Source organism: Episyrphus balteatus, chromosome 3 (genome assembly GCF_945859705.1).
Source record: "Episyrphus balteatus chromosome 3, idEpiBalt1.1, whole genome shotgun sequence".
Taxonomy (NCBI): Eukaryota; Metazoa; Arthropoda; class Insecta; order Diptera; family Syrphidae; genus Episyrphus; species Episyrphus balteatus.
In genome coordinates this window covers 126,454,070-126,480,625 of record NC_079136.1, presented here as the reverse complement: position 1 = coordinate 126,480,625, position 26,556 = coordinate 126,454,070, and the positions used below count along the sequence as shown (strand labels likewise).

At 28.9% G+C, this 26,556-nt stretch overlaps 2 protein-coding genes across 9 annotated transcripts in view; both read left to right on the top strand.

Moving 5' to 3' along the window:
- The window catches only part of LOC129916830 (protein numb), a 323,367-nt gene that overhangs the window by 95,129 nt on the left and 201,682 nt on the right, over positions 1 to 26,556 (top strand). The gene's annotated exons all lie outside the window — the stretch shown is intronic.
- The window catches only part of LOC129916828 (potassium voltage-gated channel protein Shaw), a 141,101-nt gene that overhangs the window by 79,005 nt on the left and 35,540 nt on the right, over positions 1 to 26,556 (top strand). For all 8 annotated transcript variants that reach the window (XM_055997011.1, XM_055997009.1, XM_055997004.1 and 5 more), the window contains one exon: positions 17,004 to 17,153. In XM_055997011.1, the coding sequence (XP_055852986.1) occupies positions 17,004 to 17,153 (150 nt within the window). The remainder of the gene's footprint in view (positions 1 to 17,003; positions 17,154 to 26,556) is intronic.

Here is a 26,556-nt window from a genome sequence, read left to right as displayed (position 1 = left end):
GATTTTTTTCTCAATTTTTTCAACTTTACCTAATTTTTTTTTGCAAAATAAAACAAACAAAAAAATAAAGTAAGGTTATTTTCTGAAAGTTATATAATTAACTAGTTTTTATTTATTTACTTCAGTACTTTTTCTTAAATCGGGAACACGTTTTTTGAATATCGATGTGAGTTGAAGAATGAATACACAACGAATTTTTTAAACAACTATGAATTAAATATGCATTTTAAATATACATACTACGCTTATTTGTGAATAAAAATGTATGGTTTTGATTTTTTTGGAATTAAACGTGTAAAAAGCGATTTTTGAAAAAGTATGAAAAAAATGATTTTTTTAACAAGATAAATCTCTAAAATTATAACAATTAAAAATCTGAAAAATTTTCACATGATAGCTACACTTATTAAATTTGAGTCTGTAAAGTTTTAAATTTTTTGAAAGAATGGTTTGGCTGGAATTTAAAATTGATCGAACAAGGTCCAAGAAACCCCATGTTATTCCCATAAGAAACTTCAACCGCTTGGCGGCACGGGTTAGAATTAAGTTAGAGACTTGAAACTTGGGGAATATTTTTGTTTAGTTCATTTTCAACCATATAAGATAGAAATTCTAATTATTTTAAAATAACACTTTGCAATTCACATCATGAAAAGCCACATTTTCTATTTACGAAAAAGTAGCATAGATTCCGCAGTTTTGGTCAAATTCAATAAAAAAAATACGCCAATTTGTGCCTAAATGTATATTCTTTCAGAAAATAACCTTATTTTATTTTTTTGTTTGTTTTATTTTGCAAAAAAAATTAGGTAAAGTTGAAAAAATTAAGAAAAAAATCACTTTTCAAGATTTATGGGATAAAAACCTACACTTATGTCGTTTTCGATTGGTTTCACTCGAGGATTCACTCGTTCTGAAATCCAATAAAACGGTTTGAAGCACTTCCACTCAATTCTGTTTTTTTTTTTTGCGTTTGTGTAAAATTTTAAATGTCAAAAATTTGAATTAATTTTTTTTTCTGGCAAACGAATGACATGGTATTAAAGTTGAAAAATTATAATTATGAGGACGACGACGAAGAAGATAATGATAATAAATAGTTCCAACGCTTTAATGCACATATTTCTATTTTTTTTATTAATTTAAATTTCAAAAAACAATTAATTCTTGAATTAAAAAAAAAAAAACACTGATTGAGTTTTTTTTTTGACATTTGAAAATTCAAGTATTAGTATTTCTTGAGTGAATTCTGATTTGAAATCGAGAAGAGAATTCTTCTTCTCAGAATCGTTCTAGCTGTCATTTTCATGCCAATAAAATGGTTTCAGAAGAATGATTCCGGAGAGCCAATCGAAAACGACATTAAATTATTTTAAATACAATTTTTTGTATTTTTAGCTAAAATGCTGGATATCGGCTATGTGACGTCACATAAAAGAAAAAGTCATAAACAATTTTTATTTTATTTTTTTGTTTAATGTAAAGCAACTCTGAATACTATATCACGAAATTATAACTTCGAAATAGTAAAAAAAAAAATGTTCCACATACACCACAGTGACCACTTAAGTTTAAACTTTAAAACTTGAAAAAAAAAAATGTTTAATGCTGATGTTAAAGCAATTTTTTTTATTATTCTGTGAATTAAAAAAATAAATATTTTGGCATTTAAAATCAAACGTAAGAATAAGCGCTAACCTCTTGGGGCCCAGAATTTAAAAAAGTGTATTTTTACATTTTTGCTATATGAACAACTTGATGTAAGAATCTAGCATCCAACTATGTTTATCCTTGAATTTTGTAATTCACAAGAGAACAAAAAAAAAAAAAATTCCATTTTCGTTGTTGTTTGAAAATTCAAATCTTGTAAATGGATTTTCTGCAAAATTCCCTAATGACACTATTTTATGTCTTCAACTCAATCAAGACTAAATTTTTCTTAACAACATTAAAAATAAACATTTTAATTAAAATACTATAAAAATGTAAAAAAATGTTTATTTTGATTAAAAAACTTTTCTAACAAAAATACAAAAAAAAAAAAAAAAAAAACAACCACACAAACAAATAAAAAAAAAGTAAACAATCCAATCTTACAAAATTAAACTCAAAAACCATCTTAAGTTCATCCCATGGGTTTCAAAACAAAAACAAAAATGTAGGTAACCCAAGAAATAAAAAAAACAAATAAACCAAACAAAAGTCAACAATTCCCCAGTCTTTTTTCTCTCCACGGTTGTTTTCACAATAAAGTGCCACATTTGTTATGATTATGCCATAAAATCTCAAAAAAAAAAAAAAAAAAAAAATACAGCCAGCATACGTTTGCAAAGCATATCGTAAGCAATTTTATTGCCAAATTTTACCCATTACAACAGAACAATAATTGATTTTTTTTTTTTTTTATATTTTCTTCAAAATAAAATAAAACAAAAATATAAAAACGACAAAAATCATCTTGTCCACAAATCCATATTTGTACTCCTAAGAGCCCCTCAAGCATATGAATTGTATTCTATACAAGAAAAAAAAAAGTAGGTACTCCTTTTACATCGGATATTGAAGGATTTTTTTTTTTTTCTCTTTAAGCCCCCTTAACCTAACCCAACATGGTTTTTCATCATTCGCGTCCTCAATATTGGGATACAATAATGTTTTTGTACTTACACAACACACTCATATAAAGCAAATAGGTACCAACACAACACAAGAGGAAGGATCTATACAGCGAATATATGCGAGTTAAAGAGAAATCCCATTTTGGCAGGATAACAAGAAATTTAACCCACTTTTTTCTGTGGAAGTGAAACGAATTTAAGGAAAAAAAAACGAAGAAAAAAAAACAACACACGTAGTTAGTTATGTGTTCTTCTTGGGAAAACCAAAGATACCTACATGACACTGGGAGTGAGGAGGGGCTGAGTAGAATTCTTCATCTCTCTCTCTCTTTTATACAGGATAATCAGGAAATTAATAACAGAACAGAAATTTGTTCAGGAAATTGCACTGGAATTGGATACAAGATCCGATAATTTGCCAAAAAAGAAATCCCACTCATCTTTCTTGTTTTTTTCACCTCCGACGACGATGTAGATTAAAGGATAACACAACATACACACACGTGTCCTGACAGTCAAATTATATAAATGAAAATATAAAAAAAAAATAAACAGACAAACTCAGCAATAAAACATACGGAATTGTACATTCAATCGTGCAACTTCCTTCCTTCCTTTCTACCTTCTTTCACGTCAGAGGAAATGAAAACTTTATTGAATGCAAATAAATTTTATGACATCAGTCTTTTCGACTTTAGTATTTTTTTTTTTTTAAGTCGTAAAGACGTCATCTACATTGGTCCCTTATTCCTTCAATATTAGTCTTTTAGAAGTTTTGTTCAATTTAAATTGTTTTTATTTTGTTCATATTTCATTTTAATACACATCATTCTGCTCTTCTGTTTTGGAAATAAAATGACAGGACTTACTTGATTAATTCGGCACTTAAAGGGGTTTTATTGGAATCATAAAAAAAATTGAGTTTCCAGGTTTAGATCTCTGAAAATATATTCAACCTAATAAATGAAACTAATAAATTAATATTGAGCATTTTTTAGCTTAATTTTTGCAGAGTAGGTATACTATGAGGAATTTGTTTGAAACCATAAATTAAGCAAATTCGGAGATTTTGCTTGATTTTTTGTTATTTAAAATTAAATACAAATTCAGCAATTAGTTTTTATTGTTTCATATTTGCAAATCAAACAGCAATTACGACTTTTTATTTTATTATAAGCAAAATACTTTAGTGTTTGCTTTAACTTAACCAAGTACCAACTTTTAAACCAAAGTTAATTTTTAACAAAGCAAATTCCAATTCATATTTTTTCACTTGAATAGTAGAGTAACTAAAGCAAATTATTAGGGAACCCGGCCGAACCGCTCTGATTTTGACGATTTTTTTTTTCAAACGTAGGTAATTAAAAATACTTAAAGATTAAAAATTGCCGGTGTTGCCGTATTGTTGTTTAAAATTAAAATTAATTTTTTTTTAACAAAACCATTTTTTTTGCTTAAATTTCATAAAACAAATGATAGCAAAAGATTCTCTAGGTAATTTAAGGAAAATATAAAAAAGGCAGTAAGGGACAATCTTCCATCGTTTAAGCGATAAATGCAATTTTCTAACATTCTGACCTCAAACAATAAAAAAAATATTTTGAAAACAACGGCAACACCTACAATATTTTAAAATACATTTTTAAAAAGAGAGAAGCTCATTCTTATCTCTTAAATTTAAATCCACTAAATTTAATCAAGATTTTTTAAAAAAATGGTCCTCAAACTCAGAATTAAAAAAAAAAATTTATTAGAAAAATTTAAAATGACTTTTTTCCAAACTTTTTCTAATAAAATATGAATTTATTTAAAAAAAATGTTTGTCCATAAATATTATCAGTTGCATTTCGAAGCAAAAAAGGTAAAATATATCACACTTTTGAAAAAAAAAAATGAAAAATTACTTCAATTTCAATGGGTTTTTTTTTTTATTAAAACTGAATTTTTGCATTGAAATAATTAATTTTCTCAAAGACTGTGGAAAAAAAGGAACTTAAAATTTTTGCTATTTAACTTTCAACAGTAAGGGTTATTAAATGAATAAAAAATAATTTTATGTTTAGATGTTGAACTTTAAAAAAAAAATAAGTTACATTTTTTTTCAAAACTGTTATTAAAAAAAGTTCTTCGAAAATGAAATACTTTTTAAATTTTTTCATAAACCGTAATACATATTGACATTTTCTTTTATAATTTGAAATCATAATAAATGCGGCCAAAAAAATTTGAAAATAAATGCATTTTATATTACGACCAAGTTTAAAAAACGACATGTTAATTCAAAAATCTGAGTTCAATTACCATTCTTTCAAAAGCCGTTCATTCAATTAACTTAATTTTAATTTTACATATATGACTAAGCTTCTAGCTTTTAAAAAATATATATTTGAATATTGTAGGTGTTGCCGTTGTGTCCAAATATTTTTTTTTGTGTTTGAAGTCAATTAATAAGAAAATTGCATCTATCGCTTGAACTATGGAAGATTGTCCCTCACTCCCATATATTTTTTTTCCTTGAATTTCCTAGACAATCTTTTGGCATCAATTAATTTATGAAATTTAAGAAAAATTTTTGAAAAAAATTTGTTTTTGTTCACAAAAATCTTCAATTAAATTTAAAAAATCAAAACGGCATCACCGGCAATTTTTAATCTATAGACTTTAAAGTATTTTTAATTACCGACGTTTGAAAAAAAAGATCATCAAAATTTAAGCTGTTCGGCCGGGTTCCCTAATATTGCTAATTTTTGAGCTTTAGTTACTCCACTAGAAATTGTATTCAGATTTTGTTGTTAAAGTGAACAATGTTGTGATGAAGTATTTTTTAGGTTTTTTTTTCTTTTGTTACAATCATGAAGTTTATGATTTTTGAGTATTAATAATTTTCTTTTTTTTTTTAATTTTAATTTAATTATAAGAATTTAATCTTTATGAACTACAATTTAATATTTTGAGCATTTACTCTGGCAAACTTTTTAGTATTTACTTTATGTTTTTTTTGTTAATTGAAATTGACTTATGTTTAGTTGAAAATTGTATTGGGTAACCTTTCCTCCAATCGAAAGCAAAGACTTTTAAAATATTTTATAGTTTAAACTTTAAAGTATTTACTCGATTTTGTTTAGCATAATTTTGAGATTTTACTTTCCAAAAAAATATTTTTTTAATTTGGTAGGTATTACTTTACGAAGCTTAGTGCTTAGAACGCAATGCAACCTTTCTATATGACATTTAATAACAACAGTGAGATAAAGCTTATGCTTTGAAGCAACGGCGGATCCTGGGGGGGGGGGGGTCACGGGGGCACGTGCCCCAACCCAGAACTGGTTCATACTTTAAGCAAATCAAATTAATAGAGTTGTTAAATTATATGAATAATTACAGAAAGTACTTGAGTGAAACTCTTGTCTATTTCTGGCTGGAAATGCGAATTTTATTGTTTGTTGCATCCCTTTACCACCTCACAAATAAATAAACGAATAACTAAACACGAAATTTTGTTTCAATTTTTTAAGTGTTTTTTTTTACTTCAAAGTGATTTTGGTGAAAAATTTTGATACCTATGGACATCAACAACCAAGGTATGAATGGTATTCTAAAAAAAAAAATAATTGTATATTAGACTGGGCCAAAAAAAAAAATATTTTTTTTTTTGAAAGTTACTTCGAAAATCTTGTTCAGGATGATGAAAAAAAAATTTGGTGAAAATTTGAGCTGTTAAAAAAAATTTTAAGAGGTCTATCATCGGTGTTTTTTATTTTTATACATGATATGATGTTTTACAACAGAACTGCTAGACGATCAAAGTAAAAAAAATTTCTGTTCATTTTTTCTTATAAAAAATTAAATTTCCTACAAAAAAGATCTGATTGAAAATTTTCGTCAGACGAGCCGTATTCGAGTAATTAAGCTTTTTAAATCGAAGTGTTTTTTTTTTTTCAATTTGACTGTTTCACTTTGGAATTTTGTGATGAGCAAATAAGTGAATAGAAAAATAAAACCACGACAGATTCTTATAGGAAATTTAATTCTCTACAAAAAAAGGTCTCATAGTAATTTTCCCTAAATTGAGTTCTAAAGAAGTTATTCACGATTTAAATCGAGAAAAAAATTAAAAAATCAATTTTCAATTTCAAAATTTTCTAATTCACTGAAAATTCAATATTTTCAAATTAGGAAGATGTTTTCTTTTAGGGACTTAAACGTTCTATAAAAAGTTCCCTGGCAGCAAATTAATTAATTCTATTCTATTGTCAAATTAATTAATTTAAATAAAACAAATGTAACTTGCTTTTGTGTACCAAACTGATTCTCTTTTATTTATGCTACAAGAAAAACCACCCTCGAACACTATGAACATTTCCTCTCCAGTTCAAGTAATTTCGATCACATTGATCATAAACATTTTGTTCACGATCATTTTACTCGATTTTACTCGAATAGAAAAATGATCGTTTGAACTCGTTTGAAATGTAGGATTACTTACGAGTCATCATACTCCTAAACAGAAAAGCTCGAACATATTTGAGTTGTGTTGATTCTGTTTGTTCGAGATCGTTTTTTTTCGAGTAAGCACTCGATGTTCGTAAACAATACTCGACTCGTTTGGTTCTCTGATGGCGACATGGCGACAAGGCGACAAGGTGACATGGCGACAAGGCGACATGGCGACAAGGCGACATGGCGACTTGGCGGCAAGGCGACAAGGCGACATGGCGACAAGGCGACATGGCGACAAGGCGACATGGCGACATGGCGACAAGGCGACATGGCGACAAGGCGACAAGGCGACATGGCGACAAGGCGACATGGCGACAAGGCGACAAGGCGACATGGCGACAAGGCGACATGGCGACAAGGCGACATTGCGACAAGGCGACATGGCGACAAGGCGACATGGCGAGAAACAATCATAATTTACAAGAAAAAGCTAAAAAAAAAAAATACCTTTTTTCTTTTCTCATTATATTAATTTTTTTTATTTTAAAAGCTTACAAATAAAATTATACCATTAACAAGCCAAATATTTCTTCTAAATAATAAAACCATTTTTAAATTCTTACAATGCGCAAAAAGTATTAATATAATTTATTAAAAACAATAATTTCTTATGAAAAAAGTGAAAAAATCATTTCCATCACCCAAAAATTCATTTTTTGAAGTGAAAACTTCTTTAGTATCGTAGTGATTTGAAACAAAATGAAACGAAAACGCGACACGACTTCAACTTGTTATAACTTTTTTGTTTTAATAGATAGATGAATGAAATTTGTACTGTAGATAGGTAATTAAATAATATATTATTGTACAAAATTTCAATTAATTTCATATTCAAAATTCGGAGATAACGGTAAAAAGATGTTCTTTTCGAACACACGTTATATCTTTTGATCTAGTGCACATACAAATTTGATTTAACTTTAATACGCATGCTGCTAACATAACCTTTTATTTGATGTATCACACATAACGTTACGTGCTCTACAAGTTACACAATCTTAAATTGAAAAAAATTTAAAAATACCTCTAAACACCTGTAGAGATCTGTTGGCGATGACCAGCTATCAGTGTAGGAAGTACCGTAATCTCAGTCTGGAAATTCGACATGGTTGACTTTAAAAAATTCTAACTTCTCTTGTAGACATCTTTGAAATAAGATTTATACATCATTATACAAGGTGAAACAATAAGCTTTCACATGGTATAAAATTTTGTATAGGTTGTCAAACAAAAAAATTGATTTAAAGCATGAGAACATAAAAATAAATGTTTTTTTTGCTTTTTAGATGAAATTTCATCGAGTTAAAAAAATTCTAGCTCTTTTTGTAGATGTCTCATACACCTGATCGATATATATATTTTGAGCTAAGACAATAAGCTTTCAGATGGTGTAAAAATTTGTATAGGTTGTTTGGGAAAAAATGGATTTAATAGCGTGAGAAGATAAAAATACGTGTTTTTTTGCTTTTTTTGATGGAAATTGATCGAGTTCAAAAAATTCTAGCTGTTTTTGTAGATGTCTCATAGAACTGATCGATATATATATATTGAGCTTAGACAATAAGCTTTCAGATGATATAAGATTTATATAGGTTGTCATATAAAAAAAATGGATTTGAAGGTGATAGAATAAAAATAGGTAGATTTTTTCTATTTTTTTATTTTTGCAAGAAAAATGATTTTTTAAGGTTTCACTTCTACCACGTGTGAATTGCACACATGATTTTTTTTTATATAACAACCTATAATAAATTTTATACCACCTGAAAGCTTATTCGGCTCATGTCTATTATGCATCTACAAAAAGAGCTAGAATTTTTTGAACTCGATCAATTTTCATCAAAAAAAAGCCAAAAAACAAATAATTTTATGTTCTCACGCTATTGAATCAATTTTTTTTTAGACAGCCTATAAAAAAAAATTTATATCATGTAAAAGCTTATAATTTCACCTTTCATATGACGTTTCAATGAATGCCTAGAAAAAAAGTTTGAATTTTTTAAAGCCAACCATGTCGAAATTCAAAACTGAGATTCAGTTCATGATCAACAGATCTCAACAGTTGTTTTGAGGTATTTCGCAAGTTTTTTAATTTAACATTTGTGTAGCTTGTAGTGAAATGAAAGGTTACATCATCAGGATGCTCAATAAAGTTAAATCAAATTTGTATTTGCTTTAGATCAAAAGATAGAAACTGTTGAATAATAAAACTTTATTTTACAGTTATCTCAAAATTGTGACTACAAAATTAATTTAAATTTTGCACAGATATAGTCCTGTCTATTATCTATCTACAATATAAATTTCATTTATTTATCTGTTGAAGAAAAAAAGATGAACATAAAAAACGGTTAAAAAAGGTCAAAAAACTTGGGACAAAAAAACTTGTTTTTCCCGTTATTCGGTCAAAAACCATTTTGAAATACCAATTTTTTTCACATGTATGCACACAGTCATAGACTACATGTTCTATAAGTTTGAGATTTTTTGAATGCTACAAAAAATTAAAAAAAAATAAAAACTCACCCAAAAATACCCCAAAATAAGTAGGTGTTTTTCAAAAATTCATATTTCGAAACGCAGAGACTTAAAAAAAAAATCCGTATCAGACCCCTAACTTTTTTTTTATTATCTTTCGAATGACGTTTTTCAAATTGTCAAAAAGAAATTCCCCTACTTATAATCACTACTTTGTCAAAGGTCTACCTCATGTTTTAGTTTTAGAAAACCATTAATAGCTTGGTTTTGAGTTTTTTTTTTTGAATTTTTTCAATACCATTGTCAGTCTTGCAATAAATTTATGTATTGATTAAAAAAAAATTCAACTCTTTACATTGTGACGTTTGGAAATTGGAAATTTTTTTGAAATTTTTTACCCTATTAAAAAATGGAATTTAGGTTATTATCTTTCAAATAAGCTATAGAAGATTTTTGTATCTCTAATAGTTTATTTTTAATTTTTAATTGAAATTTTTGCCGCACTGCGAAAGTGCGAGAGTGGAACTGGAGAAAATGGCGCCACTTTTTTGTGGTGGCTGCCATGGTTCATCGATTTATAAAACGTTATCACGTCAAAAACATAATAAGAAGATTTTTAATTAACTAAAAACATTAATGAAGACTTGTTTTTTGAGTATTTCCTACAGTAATTGTTTATCACATAAAAAATTAATTAAATTTAAATCTTTGTGAAAACATGCCACAGTTAGGTACTAACACATCTTTGAGTTTTAACTTGAAATATTGTTTTACATTAAGTTTTGAATAAGTTTATAGAAATATATGGAAAATCAAGTAAATTCATCAATCTACATATTTTTAAGGAAAATTTTGTTTTCAATAAAGAAAAAAATTGCAAGTTGTTTTTCCAACTATCAGCAAAAGCTTAAACAAATTTTAATTTTGTTCTATTTTACTTTTTCCACATTAACACTCATCAAGTGTTATTTTAAATTAAAGTTTTTGCTTAATTTTATTTTCAAATTTTTGACATATTTTTAATACGTCAATATTTTTTTTTTTTTTGAGCGTTTAAAACAAAATTTTGTTTTTGAAGAAGGTTAATATCCAGCTTAACAATTTTTTTTTTTTTAACACTTAAAATTCCTTAACTATTTTCATATTTGAAGGAATTTTAGAGCCTTTAAAAGTATGTTTCATCGACTCTGTCAACCTCTTTGTTCAAAAGACTCAGTGGCGTAGATAGCTTTTCGCTAAGGGGGGGGATGGATTTAGTTCGCAAATTTTTTTAAAGTTTTAGGCCCATTTGCTCATACTAGTCATAAATTCTAGTCTTAGATAGGACGAACATAACTCTTATGTTTTACTTAGTTTATTCTAAGTTTCTAAAAAATATTTATGTTCATCCTAGCAACGATTTACTTTCATGCGAGAAATCGCTGAGAACTTCAATTTAAAATGTCAAACAACACAAACGTCAGTTAATTTAAATTGTTTTTGAGCAATTTACCGAAAATAATTTAACAAATTTATTATTTTGGCAATTTTAATTGCAGAAAAAAAGTGTAAAATAGTGAAAGTGGCAATAAAAGTGTATTTAATTTAATAAAAAAATTATTTATTTGACAGAATTTGTTTTGTAAATATTTTTGTTTGTCAAAAATTATATATGACCAATATAAAAACAAAAAGTGAACAGTGTTTCAAAAATGTGTGTTATAAATTTTACCACCGGTAAATGGTTAATGTTAATGAATGTGAGTAAATATATATTAAATTGAAAATATATTTCCTTTTTTACCACATGCATCAATTTTTGAAGCCGCGTTCTTTCTGTTTTGGTCAATAAAATACTTTAAATAGAACATAAAACCCTTAAGTTCTACTATTTCTTCCCCCTAAGTTATGTCAAACTTAGAGCAATTTATGACCCAATTTTGAGTTTGTGCAAACCACTATGTTTAATTTAAGGGTTTATGTTTCACATAATTATTTAAGACTCGTTTCAGAAAATGGGCCTTAATAATGTTTCTTCGTATTGTTTTTATTCTCTTTAAATTGGAGAAAGTTCTTTCGGTGGTTGACGTTGAAACCAGCAGTGTAACTTATATCTTTAATAAAATATATAAAATATAAGGGTACTAGGAAAACTTTCTTCAGATAGCTATCGAGGGCTTTCAATGAGTTCATAGAGGAAGTATTATTCCTTCTGATAAAATATCTTTTCTGAGTTTTTAATTCTTCACACAGAGAAAAATATGACCAGGACCACCTAAAAACTAACAGATTTTCTTATTGAACTGTTTTATGAAGAAACCTTATTAAAATCAGCAATTAATTATTAAATATTATTTTCATGGAGAAAATCTTTTTGAAATTTAGTAAAAATTTCATAATTTCAAATTTTTCAACTTGGCACTAGAACACAAATTGTGACCAATATTTCTATAGTGAGTTGGTATAGGTGGCAGATGTGCGACTAGAGAGTTAAGGTCTTCAGTTCGATCCCCGACCATGATCGTATTTTTTTTCTTGGTAAGACCCTACAAGTGCATATTTTAAAACAATAAGGAAAACCCGATTGTTAAAATAATATTTCCTTCTTGGATGAAAACCATAAGGAAATCTTATTGTGTTTGTTCTATTTTATGTGGTCTTGTTTTCTCGGTGGAAGAATAGAAGATTGTCCTGCAGCCAAATGTTTGGTAAAACTCAACAGTTTCATTAAATTCTTTAGCTGCTTTGTCTATTTCACACGAAGAATTCTTGGAAAGAACCAAAATCCTTTCTAGTATGTTTTCATGGTTTCTAAATTTTTCTTCAAGGCCCATTATTAAGAAATCGAGAAAAAGGTTGAAAACAGTAACACGAAAATATTCTTTTCTGTACTTTGAACCGAAGGGTTCGAACGATTCTTTTGTCGCTTCACTATTCTCTTATGTTTGAAGCCTATGTCAAGGACTTCAGTTATTTTTTTTTTTGGAATCTACAAACACTTTCGAAAATGAGTCGTCTTCTGCCCGTTTAATTTTTAGTTGATCCCTTAAATCTTTGGCGAGATCCAAAGCTTGGACCAAGTCTAAATTCACTCTTTGAAACTCCGACTTAATGGCAACGAGAGTTGGTAAACCATATTTATAACCTTTAAGCTAATCAAAAACTCGAAATCCATAGGGTTTTTTTTTTCAGAGTGTGTTTCTTTAACTTATTTGTTCATGACTGGTTATGTTGTACAATTATCGATCCCAATCAATGGGGGGGGGGATATATCCCCCTGATCCCCCCCCTATCTACGCCACTGAAAAGACTACAATGTGTTTATTTTTGTTTCATTTCCATCATCAAAAAAAGGACCTTTAACCGGGGAACCTTTTTTTTTTAAGTTCAGAAGTGGGATGACCCTTATATTATGTAGACATCTTTGTGTGCTTTTATCAAAAAAAAAAAAAAATAGGTACAACAGCAACAAAAAAAAAACACCGGAAGTTTAAAAAGAAAAATGGAAAAAAATTTGCTGTTATGGAAAATAAGCGAATGAGTATAAATATAAGAGCTCCTAAAGATTTAGAAGAAGATACTTTATCCCAAAAGTAAACATAAAAGCACACACACTTCTTCTTTGTTGACTGAGTCCGTTTTATACTTTTTTTTTTTTTTAATTCAATTTCATTCTCTTGTAACTTGTTCTATCTTCATTTCCAGAACGATGAAACCTTTGTTATACTTGGGTCATTCTGGTTGTTCGCATATTTTTCTCTCTCCTTCTTTATACACACTTTTACTTTTTTTTTTATACGTACACACATATATAACAGAGAAAATATTTTTGAGAGTCGTTTTGTATAAATTCAGTCAAAGTGTTGAAAAGTAAAAAAAAAAAAAAAAAAAAAAAATAGGAAAAAATAAACTTAAAAGAGAGGGTAGAAATAAGCTTCTATCTTATTTTTTTTCTTTTTCTTCTTCTTCAACATGTGAATGTAGGATGTATTTTTTTTTTTTTTTTTTTGTGTAAAGATATTTAATTTAATTTGAAAAAATAAATTGAATATGCTACGAAAGCATGAGGGTGGAAGTGAGGAAAAAAAAATGAAACTTTATTACCACACACTTTTTGCCAAGTTTAAGGTAGTTAAATGAAGAAAAATAAAAACTTCCTCCCTTTTTTTCTGTTTTTTTTTTTTTTTTTTATTATTTTGGGTTATGGCGTTATGTGTGTGGAATAAGAAAAAAAAAAACAGAAAAATTGATGGCAACTGGTGGGTGAAAATACGATTTTCATGTTCATGAGAAATAAAATCAACAGAAAAAAAAAATGGAAAACACTTTGAAACCCTTAAATTTATACATATTTTTTGTACTCTGTTCGATGAATTGTAATATTTCTAGATCAAGAGATTTATTTTGTAAAATACTTAATCTTTTTATATATTTTATTTATACGAACCCAGTTTTTCTTTTTTTTCTGCATAAATAAGTTAAAAAAATAAGAAAGAAAATGAGAAAATATTGCTTCTCAAGGAAATATTTTTATTTTCAGGGTTAAATGGATAACGTACATACAAAGGTGGAAGGTTAAACATGAAAAAGCTGAGTCTTTTTATTTTATGCTCATATAATTTACAGAAATAATTGTTGTTTTTTGGTATGGGAAAAATAGTTATAACGAAGGTTGGAACGGGAATCTTAAATTTCAATATTTTGGTAAAGTCTTTGATTCAAACACAAGATGTATAGAATTGATAACTTAAAAATTTCAAGCAAACGGCAAGTGGGTAAGAAAGACTTTTAAGGTGCCTTCCATTGTCACTGGTGGGAATTATCTGAAATAATTTAAAGAAAAATTAAACGGCCTCGACAAAAAGGTATTAATTACAACAATTTTATCTATAAATATTATCATTTGAAAGAAAATCTACTATTTTTTATATTTAATAGTTAGTTTTGTATGTTCATATGGGGCATCATAGCTTCTAAACTAAATATCGTAGTTTAACAAATGGGGTATCGTTGGAAGCGTCTTGCTTGTCCGCTGGTTATAAGTTACTTAAATTTTCCAAAAAATTGATTATGGCGACCTTCATAAGAAAAAATCATAAACTATTTATATATTCTATATCAAAAAACTCCAAAAAAGTTTAAATATAAAAAAGTTTAAAAGCTAAAAACCAACTACTCCATAATCATACCATTAAGACAGCCGTTTGCAGTGTTGTGCATAAGAGAGCCGTTTGCAGTGTTGTGGGGATACCAGGGCCGTACATGAAATCATGTAATACAGAAACCTGTTTATATTAAGAAAATATAATTAAGATCTCAAAGAAACTCTTGAATCTCATTTTTGAATACTACTAACAGAGACCTTTCTTTTGATGTCTCACTCGATGAATTTGGAGGAAATTTTTGAAAATACCTATTTTTTAGGCAAGGGGTTAACCTTGATTTTTTCTCGAAAATCTGAAAAAAATAGATTTGTAATTTTTGTACTTAAATGGATAAGCCTGTTCATTGTGAACTCATATCCGCAAACCAAATCTTGTTTCGAGACCTTGATCCGAAAATATCTGGTTCCGAATGTAGAAATAAAAAATATTTCGATTGCAAATAAAATTATACTAAATGCATAGGGCTTAGGACTGTTCACCGTGAACTCATATCTGTAAACACCAAAAATTGTTTCGAGACTTTTGCGTCTGAATGTAAGAAAAAAAAAAATGTTTGGATTCAAATAACTTAAATAGACCTTTTTGATGTTTCACTCTCCATTAATTTGGAGGAAATTTCTTAGTGTCCCGAAAATCTAAAACCCTAAAAACCCAAAATTTCGAAATCTCAGATTCCCGAAAACCCAAAATCTCGAAACTCAAAAAAACAAAAATTCCGAAAATTAAAATTCCACGAATCCAAAATCTGGAAAACCCAAAATCCCGACTTTGGAATCCAAATTTGGAATTTTTTGATTTTGGGTTTTCGGGTTTTTGAGACTCTGAGTTTTCTGCATTCAGAATTTCAGGATTGTGTTCATCTTTCTCATAGTAACTAGCGACGTGATTGTTTGTGCAATTGACTATGAAACCAGAGACTTTTACACCTACAATATAAATTTTTGTCAGGAGACACCCCTATAAAAAGTTCGCATTGTCATGAACCTTTTGGCACATTCTCTCAAATGAAAAAAAATTTACCCTATTTTTAAGATTGTGGAACGTATTTCATGGTTGGTTTTAAACATAAAGAAAAATATAAATGAAAAATTTGTCACTTCCGCTCAAAAAACTTCAACAATCTTAATTTTATTTCTCTTTGTTAACTGAAGACACAACTTAAAACTAAAAAAGTTTTACACAAGGCCACATTATATGATGACAAATCATTAAGTGTTTTTTCTTTCTTATTTATAGTTTCAAATTAAAAATAAAGAAATAATAATAAGAAACTATATCACAAAACGCACTAATAACTCTTTTCAAAAGTCAAAAGTGTAAACTTTTGCAAATAATTCAAAAAATGTTACATGACACTCATACAAAACCTAACAGCATGAACCGTTAAACAAAAAAAATACCATCAACTTTTAACCGGATATAAAATAAAACAAAAAACATACAATTTCCTCCCTGAGAGACACATCACATTGAAAGTCACGAGTGCACATAAAAAGTTTACCATATTATACCCCCCCCGTGTCGTCGTCATCTCTTTTCGTCCTTTCAAAACTCTCGCTCCTTCCTTCAACAAAAAATGTCTTCATTTTCATTTCATCTCTGAATATAATTTCATATATTTTATCTTAGTTGGCGGAGCAACGGCATCAGCATCAAGTTATTTAAAAAACTTTGCCGCATTTTCTTCATTCCCTTGACGCGCACAAACATTATGTTCGATGTTCCTTTTATAAATTATAAATTATATCCTTTATTTTTCTGTCCTTTCACCAGAATACATACCTTACCCAAGTGCGTGTAGCAGGGTTAATGGTTTTGACACACGTAGTATGCAGATTGCTTTTAACTTATTTTACGAGGAAGAATTTATATTTTTTTTATCCTCGACATAAAAAGTTAATATTTTCACATCAAAATCCTTTTTTCGTATGAGTGCAAGAGAGAGAAAGAGAAAATGTCTAAGTAATTAACACCTCAATTATTAGCCATTAGCAAACAAACAAAAAAAAAAAACCTCTTCATCTCTAACATTCATCACTCTTCAGAGTTAAGTTAGGTACGCACCTCAAGAATACCACTCAGTCAAGAAGTCCTCTCAATAAAAATTCACACTAACACACACACATAAAAACCCACTCAAAACCCCCACTTTTTCAATTTGGCATTGTTTCTTTATGTGTGTATATAAAGGACTCTTATTCTTTTTACTAAATTTCGTCCTTTTAACTTGTTTTTTTTTTCGTTTTCTTGTTTCCTTTTGCAGATATGAAACGTACAAAGCAACTCTCAAGAAAATTCCTGCCACCCGACTCTCCAGACTAACAGAGGCCTTGGCCAATTACGATCCGGTGCTAAATGAGTACTTTTTTGACAGACATCCGGGTGTATTTACGCAAATCCTCAACTACTACAGGTGAGTAAGTTGTTTGGTAACAGATTTTTATTTATTTTTATTTTCTTTCAATGTTTGCCTTGAATGTTGTGTGTCCTTTTCAATGTTGTCCTTGTAAAGAGAAACAAAAAAAAAAAAAAAAAATCACAGCTGTTAGTCCTTTAGATTAATTAAAGTGAATAGCCAACGCGATAAGGATCTCCAACTAATTACTAAAATTGATTACATGATGGCATTTTGTTTTTCACCTTAAATCAGAGGAAGAAACAAAAAAATGTCCTTAGTCCCTGTGTGACAGGATGAAAAAATATATATCACTTTCATGGAATTATCCTGAAATTAAACATTTCATCGCTTCGCTTTTTCACCTGGTTTTTTTTTTTATTTTTTTTTTCATCGTCATCACTATATCGTTGTCGTCGTTTATTTGGAAGGGGTTGGGGGGGTAGAGAAAAAAATTAACGAGCGGTTTTAATTTAAATTAATTCGTGACTGTGTCCTTTTTCCTTACTTCTTGTGACGAACAATGACTTTCATATTGTGGATGTGATGTGATGATGAAAATCACTTTGGAGAATTTTTTCGTAGAATTTCTCTTGATTGATGAATGGCTCTTGGTGGAAATTCATTCACACTCAAAAACAAAAGGATCTCATCCTTTACTACTTCCTCCCCCCCCCCCCTTTTTTCTTCCATTTCACCTTAAAAAAAATGAAAACAAAAACAAGGCACTGATGTTGTGAATGATTTTCACTTTATTTCTTTCTTTTTTTTTGTAAATATTTTTGGGTTGGGAAAATGTCCCTTTAGGGATCAATCCTTACTCGAGGCGTGGAGGAGGTGAATTTTTGTATATGAAATAAGGATGATGAATAAAATTGTTTTTATATCCGTTTTTTTTTTTTTATATATTTTTCAAATCATCTCTTTTTGAAAGAGAGCAAAAACAACGAGGTGATAAGTGTAGCCGGAGGTATCAAGTGTTAATGTGGTCGTTGTTGTTTCAAGAGTGATGGACGTGTTATTTGTATTTCATTATTTTTTACCACAGAAATGAAAAGGACATAATATATTTTTCCATAATTTAAAAAGGATAATGACAGAAAGAATTGAAAATGTATAATTGGTTTGGACAAAGAATCATATCAATTTCAAGGTTTTAAATTTTTTTTTATTCTTTTGTTGTCGAAGAGGAGAAAGGATAACATGATGATTAATGGTTCTGTTTTGCTCAACATCCAGCCTTTATCTTCTTTTTTTCAGGAAAGTTTGTATTTTTAATTGAGTTTAAAACAGTTTTTCTTAAAAAAAAACCATTACAGTGCTATTAGTTTATATAACATCGAAGGACCTCGTTTGGTGGGTCAACTTCTGATGCGGCTAATTACAGTTTTTATCTTGCAATTTTTGGGAACTTGTGTAGTTTTTTTTGCCAAAATTTATACAACAAGTTTTAACATTACCCTAAAATATTTATTTATGAAATGGAGGCGTCTATATCGACGGTGTCATCAATTTTCAACCGATTTTTGTTCTTTTACCTATTTCCATCCAGTGTAACGGGTGTGACACAGTTATTTCATTTTTTTGTTCCTCGTTTGTTTACTATTTACTAAATAAGGTATTTAATAGCTTCAACAACTAACATACATATTAAGTTGTTAACAACTTTAAGATTAGATGTAACGGGTGTGACCTTAGAAAATCGATTAAGTCAACTTTGGTGACTTTAAGAAGCCATATTGAAGATTTTTTAATGAAAAGTCGTGAATATCGTATTCAATATGAAATGAGATTTAATTTCGTTGCCAATACGCATAAGAAAAGTGGTTTTATAACTATACAAAAATGTAACGGGTGTGACATACTTTTGTAGCGGATGTGACAGTGTAAGAAAAAATATTTTTTTTTTAATATATAAACATTAAAGCAAAAATCAATAACTTTAAATTTTAAAATATTTAAGCACTATTTACATAGTAAATAATAATTTATTAGGTTCAAAATCTCACTATACCTACATCAGAATAATTTGCTCGACATTATTTCAATTTCGGATAAAAATGTACCTTCCACCTTCAATACAGTCCATTCTAGGGTTTTTAAAATAATGCTTGATTTGAAAACTTTTAAGCCGAATTTATTCATACTCCATTAAATTCAAAGTCTATACTAAAAACGGGAAATTTATGTGATTTTGACAGATGCATTATTTTTAATGGGATCTTTAAATCATTAATTTATTTATGTAAACACAAAATCGTCAAAAACACTGCTTTTTTCGCAGGATGTGTTAAAGAAAGATAGTTCAAAAAAAAAACCAAAAACCTATAGTTTTTGAAAGTCCATTTTTTTACCAATTCAAATCGTACCTATTCCATTTTTCATGGTAAAATATAATGTTTCTTCTTTTCTCTATCACACGGTTAATATCTATAAATGCTCAAATCGTAAAAATAAACAATTTAGTAAAAACGTCACAAATGTCGTTTTTTTTCTCTATTTTTTAAAAGTTTTTCTTAAGTTTTTTATAATAATTTGATTTTAAAACTTTTTTAATGGATTCATATCGATAGGAAATTTAGTTATCTACAAAAAGTTACCCAATATTTTTTTTTTTCAAATTCGGCTTGCTTTTCAAGTTATAGACAAAAACTCGAAAAGTAACACAAAAAAATTACTCGAATCTTGATCGTTATGAAAATGGTAATATTTTTATAACATACGAGTATCAATAGATTTTGAAAAAAAGTATGTTGTCATTTTAAGAAGTGTGCTAAACAAACAAAATTTAAAACTGCGATTTTTCTTTCAGTAAGAATTTTTTTTTGTCAAAAATTTTCTTTAAAAAATTGACTTTTTTTTAATTGTTTTGATAAATTGCACTTTAATATCTGAAATGACACGAAAAAGGTATTATAGTGTTTCTTGCTTATTATTAAAATCATATTTCAAAAACGTGTCCAATGAAATTTTTTTAAAGTGATTTCCGAGTCCATAAGGTCAAAATACGCTTCAGTTACGGCTTTTTATATAAAATTTTGACTTTACCTATTTTTTTTAGTGGAATGTTGAAATCTCAATTTTGTAAGGACGAAAATCTTTAATAAAATCTTTAAACACCGAAATTTGATTCTTCCATCTATATTTCAAACTACAAGATGATATGTGATGTCTAGCCGTGCGTCATAATAAACTTTTTTTTATTATTTGTCAACAGGACATTCTTTATTCTACTTAATTTCTTCTTTTTTTTTGACAACTTAAAGCTTTGCTAGGTCATGTCTAGGCTATTCCCAGTAGTTATAAATACTTTAGTCTCAATTATACTCTAATGCCTCCTCGAAACCATATTAAATACTGTCTGCCAAATTCAACTTGAGTCTCTTCCAAAATATTGATCCCCTTTAACCATCTCTCATCTCATCCCTGTTAACTTTTTCGCAAAACTAAAAATAAGACTGAAGCAACAAAAAAAAAAAAGTTATCCCATTTGCCGACAGCACTACAGTGAATTTCAATTAGTCGTGACTTTAATGCTTGGTTGACACATTCCTCCATTTTTTTTTTTTTTTTTGAATAAATCTCTGTCAATGTTTTTCAAGATAGAAGGTATTTCAGCTTTTGTAAGGACATTTATCTGTATAATAGGGATTTTGTGCTCTTAAGCCTTAATGCGTACCTGCTACCAACCTATATACCTTTAATCTGGAAATCAGAGAATATTAAATCAGAGACAATGAAAGGATTTGGTTACACTCACTCTGTGACATGAGGAGGTTTATGTTTTCTCTCCTTCATCACCATCAATTTAACATCATCATCATCATTACCATCGTCATCAGAATCCATCCAGGACGATATGAAACAATGTGCAACCTGAGTTTATAAAATTCCACATTAAGCTGATGGGTTAAATGATTGATTGGTCTTTTTTCCTTTGTGAATGAAAATGCCAATTACATTAATATATTCCATCACATGTGAGTGATTAAAAAAAAAACTTCTTTACAGATCCTTTGAAAATAAAAATCATAATATCCTTCAAAACAATTTAAGATTTTTTAAAGCTGAGTTGAATTTATTTGATTTTTGTTGACAAATTTGTATGCAAATGTTGTGATAGAACAATTTTATCACACATTTACACTTTCACACACATAAACAGACACTCATATTATTCATCAAGACAGAAAGAGACTGATGTGTGCAAAGGGAATTCGAACCTAAATTACATGAGACAGCAGCTGGTGGAATAAAAAGCCATTTCCATTTCCTTTTTCCACGAAATAATATTATTCCACCAGCACTGTGGCGTCATCTGTTTAACGGTTTGCAGTTGTGTATACAACAGGGGTGGATTTACTTAATTTTGTTTAGGTTTTTTTTTCTTTTGCGTTTTTTGATAAAGTTGAGTCGATGCAAATATTATTTTACTGAAATGGAATTATCAAGATACATTGTACATATTACCTCCGCCATTTTGGAAAGAAAACAAAAATCGAGAGGAATTTGTTGGATATTTTTTTTTTTTTTTAGTAAAACTTAAATTACCTATATCATCACATTCTAACAACGAATTGTTCTAGTGCGCCCTTTGTTTGAGCAGTGCCGTAATCAATCAATAGGTTTGTCTTTATTAAAAGGCCAGCCCTGGTGTAAATATTTTTTTTTTAATTTATTTAAGAAAGCAGCGCTAAATAGCTGCTATTTAATCTTTCTTTAAATAGCAGTTAAAGCCGGAAATTACTCTATAATTTTTTCTCTGATTTAATTTGGAAAAAGAAATAAATTAAAAGTAAGTTACCATTTTCGATTTAATAATAATAATAATTTTTATCATAAAAATTAACTCCTTCAATGCATGCACTGAAACAATGATTTTATTCAAATAGAACTTCTCTGTTTCGTCATCATGTTAAACTATTCCCTACATCTTTGTTTTGTTATACAAATCATTAAATATTAATAACAGAATGCTCTTAAAAAAGCAGTGACATTTAAAAGAGTCTGAAAAAAAGCAGTGAAATAACAAAGAACAGAGAGAAATGTAATAAAAAAAAGAACACAGCAAATTAGGTCAAATTATATCGATTTGGATTTTTGTAAGGCAGAGCAATCGCAACTGTTCACTGCTCAGTGGAAGAGCAGAGTGATTAAAAGCAGCTTTCGCAAATGCAGTCTCAAAAGTTAACTGTATCCGGTCGCTGTCCACACTGAACTTTTATACCTGAATTTCGAAATTCGAGAATGTCTTCGATGGTTCTCGTCTTTGCTTCTCGAAACTTCCTTTCCAGGAGGGGGCGCTTCATACTTCCAGTGGAATATTTTAAATGTCCAGGGGTGCGTTCAGAAAATTCAAAGGTCCCAAAAAGCCAATGATTCATTTTATTTATGGTTTTGATGACAAATTAAACATTTATAAATAATTTCTTACACGTTTTACGCGAATCATTGGCTTTTTGGGACCAATTACAGATTTTACTGTCTCTTCGAAAAAAACACCCTTTCACCAACATTTTTTTTATGAAAACTCTTTATTCTTGCTTTCTATCCCAAAATCAATGTTTTCACCAAATTTCATTAGGGTGACCCATCATTTTTGTTTTCACTCAAAAAAACACCATGGCAACCATGATATTTTTATAGAAACTTTAGATTCTTGTTTCTTATCTTAAAAGTAACATAACTGCTAAATTTCAATAGGGTACCACCAATATTAATCTAGTATCACACACTTTTTCAAATATACCCATATTTTCTTTACTTGTAAAAAAAACACCCTTTCACATAAAAAAAAATGTATAGACTTACATTATTCGTGATTTCCATTGGAAATTTTTACCATAGATTTTATCGGACTTATCGCGTATTTTTCCCTATTTCCCATTTAACCTAAAATATTTGTATAGACTTTTTGGGTTCTTGGTTTCTGTTATAAATGAAACATTTTTACCAAATTTCATTGGTGTAACAATTTTTTCCTAGTTTTTGTGGTACTAATTCCGAATTTCATCATTTCTTAAAAAAAAAAACACCCTTTCACTCAAGATCATTTTGTACACTTTTTAGATTCTTAATTCTTATACCAACCAAAACATTTACACAAAGTTTTAAAAATTAATAAAATTTAAGTCAGCTGTTATGATACCTTCCTCACACACAACTTATCCTATCAAAAAAAACACCCTTTCAATAAAAATAATTTTAAGAACTTTATGAATCCTTTGTCCCTGCTTTATCTAAAACCTTCATCCCGAATTTTATTAGTGTAGCGTGTTTTTCACATGGGTTTCGGTTATGTTTTACTTGTTGAAGTCAAAAAACAAGCACTCTTGTTTTTAATCGGCAATAACTTTTCTTAGAGCAATCTTATTGACTTTATTTTTATGTCATTGGATTCAGCATTAAAAAATACCTTGAAAACATGTGTCATATGATGATATTCGACCAACAATTTTTTTCAGTATATTTTTTACCTTCAGCCCCTCCCTCTTGTCCGCGAAAAAACACCCTTCCACCTAACTTTTTTTATAGACTTTTTTTGTACTTGGTTCTTATCCCAAAAGCAAACTTTTTGCCAAGTTTCATGAGTGGAACAATTTTTTTTTTGGCTCTAGAGGCCGCCAAGTTAATTTTATAACTAGCATTTTATAACTAGCGGATGAGCATGACGCTTCTAACTCTATATTTCATTTATCAAATTACAATTAATGGTTTAGAATGGAACAATGAACGTACACACATGACATTGCTGTATGAAACAGAAAGCTAATAATAAAATATTCTTGCCAGATTTTTGATCCAAATACAACAGGAAATTTGTGATCTTGGTGTGGTGGTGTTTTAGAGGTGGTTTGGTCTCCAAAAAGCCGTGTAACAGTGCTTAGGCAGTTGATCGGTATAATTCCACATTTGTTCACAATTTCTAATTTTTGTTTGCGCCCTTCTTTTGAAAGCGCCCTAATCAATCATACAATTTGCCCTCACACAAAATCCACTCCTGTATTTTTTTTTACCAGTTTGCACATCAAATTGTGAAACATATTTCACGCTTATGCAAACAGGGAAATGTGTAATACAAATATCAATAATCATAACGATGATTGCGAACCGATAACAATAGCCATAAAGCAATGCGGCAGTGAGGTAAAAGGAGAAGCTAAAAAATATATAGAAAGAAAGAACACTCTGGTGGTACCAACAGGATATATGTAAACTACAGGATATCTTTGTGCTCCACACGCTAACACAGTTTCGCAGACAGTGTCTCTCTGTTCATCCCTTTTAAAGCTGTTAAAATAGAATAAAAAACATCACAGAAAGTGTTGAAAGCTTTAACAACTACAATGTTCGTTTTATACTATAAACTGGATGGCGGGCCGGATGCTTTGCTTATATTTTTTTTTTCCGTTAGTCCTTCATATTTTTCTATATATACACTTATTTTGTGTAATTTTTTTTTTATTATTTTTTTCTTCAGCATTTTAATTCAAGGACTTGGCTTTTATGTGCTATTTATGTTCACGAGAATGTATACATATGCTTTGGTTTTTTTAAGGACACTTTTTTTTCCTTATAGGTACTTTCTCGCACTTACAGATTTTTTTTTTTTTTTTTTAGTTTGGTTTGGGTTAGAGGTTAAGGGATATGGTAAAGCTAGAAAGGCGATCGGCAATGACGATGACGACAGAAAGTAAGAAAGTCACACGAAGAAGTAGAAATGTAGAAAAGAAAAAATGAAAAGAAAAAAAAAAACTAATTTTAAAGCAGATTTTTCGATGTCAACTCATGCGAGGAGCACGAGCAGCACCAATTTGGCATCTCATTTGAATTTTGCTTTGAAAATACCGCTCCATCATTGCCATGTAGATATCCTCATCGACATCCCCATCGACATCAAAAATAAACTGACATAGAAAAAGCACTTATGCGAAGCAAAAATGAGTGCAGTAATTTACTGAGGTTAAACGAAATGAGGTTTTATACCTGTCAATATTCACACACACACATACAGGAGGACGAAGAAAAAAAAAAAAGGACTTCCAATTTATTTTGTAGGGACTCAATTTTTTTTTTTTTGCTCTTTATTTTTAAATTTGATGGCTTAACGTCTTTTTGCGACTTTGTTATTCTAATTTTCATTTCTAAATTTATACGAGAAAATAGAGATTTATATGGCAGCTATCAATTGTGATAATTTTTACAAAAGCCCCCTCAACTCAAATTTATTACTTTCTCTCTGTCCCTCTCTTTCAATATCTTTTTCTTTGTCGTCATGTCAGAGTCGTCAGAAATGAGATACAATATATCAAAGCAAACACCATGTCGGAGTCGTATAGCAAAAGACAATTTCACAAAAAAAAAGGGGGGGGGGGGGTAAAAAAAAAGATTGCGTTTTAGCGCAACTTATTTGCACCAATTTATGCGGGTTTTTTGTTTTTTTATTTTTTTCTAAAAGAGATTGAGTTGAAGCAATAAAAAATTTTCTTAACTTTATGGGGCAATAATTTTATATTGAAATTGGGTTTTGTATGATGATGGAGTGTCTTTTTGGTAGTGTTTTTTTGGGTTCTATAGAGGTAATTAATGTATCCTTTAACAAAAAGGCCCAAAATAATAATTGCAAAAATTCGTTTCTATAATTATTATGTCTTTCTTTAATTTTTTTTTTTTTTTTTTTTGTTTTCGACTAAAATGGGACTAAAGTGGAAAAATAATTACGCCATTCATTTTACAATCTTAATAACATCTTGTCATACAAAAACAAGTATTTACAGCCCAACCTCAATTTTATTCACAAACAACCATAAACCATTTATCACACAAAAATATTTACATTTGTATATCTTTTTTTAAAATATAAAACTGATTTGAGAATTACGACAGATATTTGGATTGGAATAATTATTATTGTTATTTTGATAGCAAAACAAAAAAAAATATTAATCCCCTCGATTGAAATAAAGGGGTAGAAAAATTCCTATACTATTGATTTTTTTCTTTGGAAAAAAAAAAATTGGGAAAGAATTCTGCCACCCAAAAATGGATTTTTCCAAATTTTATTACTAGTACAGGTAAAATAGCACATAAAATCAAGAAATAAAAAAAAAATTGTTCCACTCATGAAACTTGACAAAAAGTTTGCTTTTGAAATAAGAACCAAGTACAAAAAAAGTCTATAAAAAAAAGTTGGGTGGAAGGGTGTTTTTTCGCGGACAAGAGGGAAAGGGTGAAGGTCAAAAATATACTGAAAAAATTGTTTGTTGAATATCATCATATGACACATGTTTTCAAGGTATTTTTTGATGCTGAATCTAATGACATAAAAATAAGGTCATTATGATTGCTCTAAGAAAAGTTATTTCCGATTAAAAACCAAGGTCCTTGTTTTTTGACCTCAACAGGTAAAATATAACCGAAA